The sequence below is a fragment of the Pseudochaenichthys georgianus genome, chromosome 7 (genome assembly GCF_902827115.2).
Source record: "Pseudochaenichthys georgianus chromosome 7, fPseGeo1.2, whole genome shotgun sequence".
Classification (NCBI taxonomy): domain Eukaryota; kingdom Metazoa; phylum Chordata; class Actinopteri; order Perciformes; family Channichthyidae; genus Pseudochaenichthys; species Pseudochaenichthys georgianus.
Window position 1 is genome coordinate 21034215 of NC_047509.1, and position 6124 is coordinate 21040338.

The 6124-nt window shown below is 45.6% G+C and overlaps 1 protein-coding gene across 1 annotated transcript; it reads right to left on the minus strand.

Annotated features, from left to right (window-relative positions):
- Positions 1-1456: 1456 nt before the first annotated feature.
- On the minus strand, positions 1457-5856 carry fignl2 (fidgetin like 2). The gene has a single exon (XM_034086191.2). The coding sequence runs from the start codon at positions 5849-5851 to the stop codon at positions 3836-3838; it is 2016 nt and encodes a 671-aa protein (XP_033942082.2). The 5' UTR covers positions 5852-5856; the 3' UTR covers positions 1457-3835.
- Positions 5857-6124: the final 268 nt, after the last annotated feature.

Consider the following 6124-nt stretch of genomic DNA (forward strand, 5'->3'; position numbering starts at 1 on the left):
AGTATCCTATTATCCTGACTTGATAGGGCGGATTATTCCGATATAATTAACATGAAATGTATCGGTTTTTATTAGAGTTGTATCGCAGAAGTGTGGCAAAGCTGTGTCCTGCTATTCACTGCCACATAATGAGTTAATAGGACAGCGGCTCATTGACATCTTTTATTATCCAATTACAAACTTGGCTCGCCTAATTACCTCCAATCAGCAGGGAGAAGAAAAATGATTGACTTCCTGGAGGACAGGAATCACTCAGGACAAAAAGGACAAAGTGGTTTTCATCTTACTGGATGGAAAGTGACTCAGACTGTGGAAGTTCATAAAAGCCAGAAGCTACTGTCTTTGTTTAATTATTACTAAACAACTTATACACTAAAGAGGCAGAGCATTTTCAACGGTACTTGGATAAAAGTACAACAACAAGAACAACACCAGGCAGTTTAAATCACTTTTTTTACTTGTGAAAAGGTGTCATTCCTGTAGTTTGAAATTGGTGCGCAGAATATCATATACCATATACTCATACACCACATTTCCACTTAGTCTTTGCAAGGTTGTTGTGTGGATCATGTTATTGAGATTGTAATAGAAACAGATAGGAAATAATTTTTAAACAGCTGCAAAAACGATTATCCTTCATCAGAGGATGAAGGGCAGCCGCAGCACAAGGTTGTTTTTATAACAGAGCTATGCATCATTATTAGACAATTAATTACTCTGTCATCAACACCGGCAACATTACTGTTCTACTGGGACTCAGTGGCAGATGTTCAAACTCAGCTTTGGCACCACTATTCATAACTGGGGATTTTGTTTCCGAGCTTGACTATTCTTCCACTTACTTGCACAGTGTTGCTCAGATTTACTTCTACTCTCAGTTAGTTTTGAGTCTTTGAAAGATGTCAGGAAAGGCCAGGAATAGCATATTGCGGGCCGCTGGGACGGGCAGTTGTTTACAGACAGTGACAGGGAAGGACCTCTGTGCTCTGGTACTGGGCCTGAAGCCTGGGGGGTGGGGGCTTCTGTTGCTGCTCTGGACGCTGCAACACACATAGAAACACACACACACACGTGCAGGCTGGCAAACTTATGTGCATGTAGAAACACTAAGAACGTAAACATATTTTGTCTTTAATTGTCAAAGAGTCTTAGAAACTGCACACCTTTGCATGAACCCACAATCTACCAATTTATTTTCTTGCTCACTGACTTTACCAACTACTGTGTGAAGTCAAATAAAAACCTTGTGATATAGTGTTGTGTGTGTCAAAGATTAATGATTTAGCAATCTTTTTAAGTACATTTGTTGACCTCAACATTGGGGTCAAGCAAAGCTACAGATAGTGATGTTAAGCACCATCATGTTATGTATGCACTCTGGTCAATTGGAGTCCCAAAAAAACAAAGAAATAACAGCAATGCAATATTGACAAATTCTGTTTAATATTGTGTGATACTCTTCTCTTAAAATACAGTCTTTTCTGAGGTAGACCATTACAGTTCAAGAACATTATTATCATTTTTAAAACAGACATCACAAGAGACATGAAATAAATACTTTCATGTACAATATGCCGCAAAAATGAGGTAGAAATGGTTACAGAAAATGTACAATAACCAAGAACAAAGTTACCGCCATAACAGATCAAAACATGTAAAAAATAAACACCTGTTTTGTTGGACAAACTCTTTAAGGAAGTGGGAACAACAAATCAAAATGTTGTAGCTTAAGTCATCGTAATTATTTAGTCTCTTTGATAACATGTGAAAAATGTCTAGCCTTATGTAGACGCTCAGGCAGGGGTTGTTCTGTAAGTTGTAGACATGTTTTTGGTTTCTGAGACAGTGATCAGTATGCACAGCGGGGGTCGCTCTGATTGATCTGGCTGTACGGCATGACTGAAGCCACCAGCTGGAGAGGGACGGCTGCACTGTGATATAGGGTTGCTGGACATCAATCAGACACTTCCACTCCAGAGGAATCGGTATTAGGGAAAAGGGAGGGAGGAGGGGGGGTGGGGAGAGGATACATCGCCACATGGCCACTGGGGCTCGTGGCCAGGGGGCAATCCAATCTAATGAGATTGCACTGGGCACTGAGAGAAAAAGAGAAAAATAATGATGAGGGGAGGGAGGGAGAGTGTAAGGAAAGGGCAGTGGGAAATATTACATCATTCTGTGTATACCTCCTCAGGACCATGGCAACAGTCTAACACGTATGACCTCTGTACCAGCAGTCCACTGACAGGCTTTTTCCAGCTTGTTAAAAAAGGACTGGTGGAAAAAGGAGATTTTTCTGGTATGTCTACTTGTTTGGTTCATTCACAAGATGTACACATAAACTGTGTATTCTTAAACTTTGGGATTTGCTGAAAGCTTAATATTTTCTCTTTTGTTTGCATCTGTTTCTTTTCTTTTTGGAAGGTATTTTGTGCTCAGATGCTCACTGTTAGTGCACATTTATGATTATGTGCATTGTATAAATGTTTTTTTGAAGCTGTAAAAGTATAAAGCACGCATGCATATACAGAATATGTAATCACTTAATAACACAGGGATTTGCAAACAGTTTGTCCAACAAAAAAGATGATTTTCTGTATTCTACATAGCATTTGTTGAAGACAATCATCACTCCACCATAAACTACAATACAAATAAAGGGAAGAAGAACAGAAAATAAAACATATTTATATATTCATATATAATAATACATGGATTTATGGCATCAAATATCCTTTGAAATACCTGAATTACATTCAATGTTACTCTTTGTAGCATATTCAAGTTTCTCTCCCGAGGTAAAAGCCCAGCTGTAGTGGGGATTACAAGACTGTCAGGTTTCTCCTCGCTCCTCCACTCTACTAAGACCCTAAGATTACATACATTCTTTATATCATATTTCTGAGGTAAAGAAATTCTTCCTGAGCATTTCAAACAATACTACATACTGAGAAAACAAAAGGGGTAAGTGAAAGGGACAACAGACACGCTGTAGGTACATGTTTTGGTAAGTGAGATTCTCAGGAAAACTGCAGACGATGAGGAATGTGAGATCAATACAAATGTATGTATTGTACTATTAAGTGTTTGGATAGTACTATTTGTAAGTTAAATAAGATGCGTGTGAAGTATTATTATAACCAAACAAGACGAATGACAACTTGACTCCCGGGAAGGACAGCAGCACGTTAGGAATAATCTATTGTGATTATAAGGATCAGTCTATTTTTTGAAATATTGCAGAACTGCTGATTATGCATTTGGTTTGACGTATTTTTGGTCAAAAACTGTGGTTTGCTGAATTGTTGCTGATCCTAAGCCCTTTGTTCTGAATAGTTAGAGACAATCCAATGACTAAATCAACATGAAGTGGACTGGCAATAAATAGGATCCTGAGAGTAGCAGTCGAAAGGGGGATTTTCCAAACCCTGATTATCCATCCATAATCTTGGACCACGTCACCTAGCAACACATAATTGATTTTGTCCCGGACAATCAGGCTAATCAGGATCTCTGAGAGTATCCAAATAGTTTATAATCTGATTTTCCCATTGGCCAAAAGACTAATACACTACCCCACTCAAGAAGGCCCTTTCCTTTCTTTGGGAAAACTAAAATATTGCGGATATTCATACGAAAATGAAAACAGCACACCATGGCATGCTTCTGCCATTAAAACAAATCTGTCAGCTCTCCCTTAGCGTTGAGCTTCTCTGGCTCTTTTGGCTGCATAATCTGTAATTACAAAACAACAACCAAACATTCCCAAGGCTGTCCATGTCGAAGCAAAGACAGGGTCGTAATGCAGTCCGAGTGCAGAGACTAGCTGCTCTTCTCAGTGGTTATACATCTTGCTCCACTCTGTACAAGTGTCCAGTTCTTTCGCAGTGGTGTGTGGGCGCACCTTGCAGAAGGCATTCTCAAAGTCTGTGAAGGCTGGGGGTTTTGAGGATGTGGGGTGGCCGTGCATGGCCCTGGTGGGGGAGGAGGCTGAGGTGAGGGCCTGCTGGGTGAGTTGCAGCACCTCCCACACTGAGAAGCCCTCTGTGCGCTGCAGCACGGCGCTCAGCTCCCGCTCGCTCAGACTGCAGCCCTGAGGCGCCAGGGCCTGGAGCAGCACCTGCCTGCACATACCCACATCAGGCAGGCCCACGTGATATCGCTTGGCAAAGCTCCGATGGACCGCATCCTGCAGCAGATCTGGCCTTCCAGTGGCACAGACAAGAATCACCAGACCTGGGGTCCCCACCTGGGCTTTCTCCAGGGTGCTCAGCAGGGTCTGCCTCAGCCCCTCCTCCTCCATGGCCTCCACCTGGCTGAGCAGCACCACCGAGGGCTGCCGTGCCCCAGCCAACTGCAGAAGAGACCCCAGAATGTGCTCAGCCTCAGCCTTCCCTTTGGACGCCAACATGGCTCCACTCAACCGGTAGAACGATGCCCCTAACTGTGAAGCCAGAGAACGAGTCAACGTCGTCTTCCCTCCTCCCCGGGGGCCGAACAGCAGGACGGTTCTTGGTGGCTGCATCATTTGACTGGGCCTCAACACGGGCCACAGCAGGTCCTCCTCCAGGGCAGCTTTGACATGTGTGAGCCCGGCCAGCTCGCCCCAGCCCAGCGCCGGGCTGCAGTCCAGTAACTCCCCATTGACAAGGTCCAACATGCGGGGGTCTGGACTCTTCATAGGGTCTACAGTCGGAGCACACAGTGGAGGGCGTTTGTGGGAGCGGTGCTGCTGGATGAAGTCCTGCTCTGACACACCGTTCTCCCCAGTCATGCCCGCTGGGGGACTGTACTCCCCTGCTGCCCCATACTGAGGAGACACCAGGGGCTGCGAGGAGGGCTTACTGGGCTTAAAGGTTTGAGGGTCTGTGCTGCCTGAACTGCTGAAGCCGTTTCCCCGACACTCTGTTTTATCATTCACACTGTAGGGTGAGTGTCCCCCGGCCTTCAATGAGTCATAGCCATACTTCCTGTAACGAGACCCGTCCCCACTCTCATCCTCTTCTAGACTCATCTCAAATGCCTTTCTCTTTATTAATGTCCCTCCAGACTCAGATGTCCCATGGTTAGTGCTCTGGTAACTGTAGCTGCCTCCTACCACTGTGGGCCTCGAAGGAACGGGGGTTAGGGCTGATAGGCCTGAGGAAAGGTAAGTTGCAGAGGGGTGGCTGTAGCTTTGGGCAAGGCTGGTCTGGGGAGGGTACGTGCTGGGGGGGTAGTTATAGACAGGTGTGGTAGGGCTGTAGCTGGGGACTAGGGTAGTGCTGGTTTGGAGAGTGTGGAGGGAGGCAGGGGGAAGTGCTGCACCAGGTTGGGGACAGTAGCCTGAGGAAAGATAGGTGCCATTGTAGCCTGAGGGATACTCTCCGGAGCCACTGCAGGAGCTGCTGCCGCTGTAGCCCGAGTCTGAGAGGTTACTGTTCACAGAGACTATACTAACCCCTGGAGGGCCTGCGGACTGGGCCTTGGAACCTGAGAGGCTGTCATGGCCTCCAGGGGGCACCAGGGAATAGGAGGCATCAGTGCTGTGTGTCAGTGGCCAGGGCTCCAGCTCAGTCTTTGGGACACTGAGGCCCCCGAAGCCCACTGGCTCTGGGTATGTGCCAACATTGGGTGGTCGGTCATATGGTGAGTCCAGCACGCCAGAATACTTTTCAGCGTAGCGCTTCAACAGGTTGGAGGCCGTGAGAGCGGATATGTCGTCATTGGCCCAGGCGTGGTTATAGACACCGCGCCCGCGACCGGCGTATAGCTCCGACTTGTGGGCCGGAGAGGAGGTGGTGGAGGAGACGTCCAGGTGCTGCTCGGGCCACTGGCTGAGGGACTGGGCATGCTCTGGATTCCAGTGCATCTTTAATAGGCCTGGAAAAAGAAACACGGGGCATCAGGTTAGACATTTTCCTTTAATCACAATAATATTAGAAAATAGTATAGTGGGGCGGTGTAGAAGTAATAATACAAAACTAAACAGTAGTAGAACATTTTAGCTTTGTAGCTTTGTGGTCATTATATGAATCAATGTGGGTCCATGTGGCATCATTGACAACTGATTGCATCCTGTCAATGGAAAAGAGAATTAGCTTTTATTGATTAGATTTAATAATTCTCAAAGCCAAAATGTACT

Excerpts from the sequence above, each read along its gene's own strand:
- fignl2 (XM_034086191.2), bottom strand. The coding sequence starts at position 5,851 with ATGCACTGGAATCCAGAGCATGCCCAGTCCCTCAGCCAGTGGCCCGAG.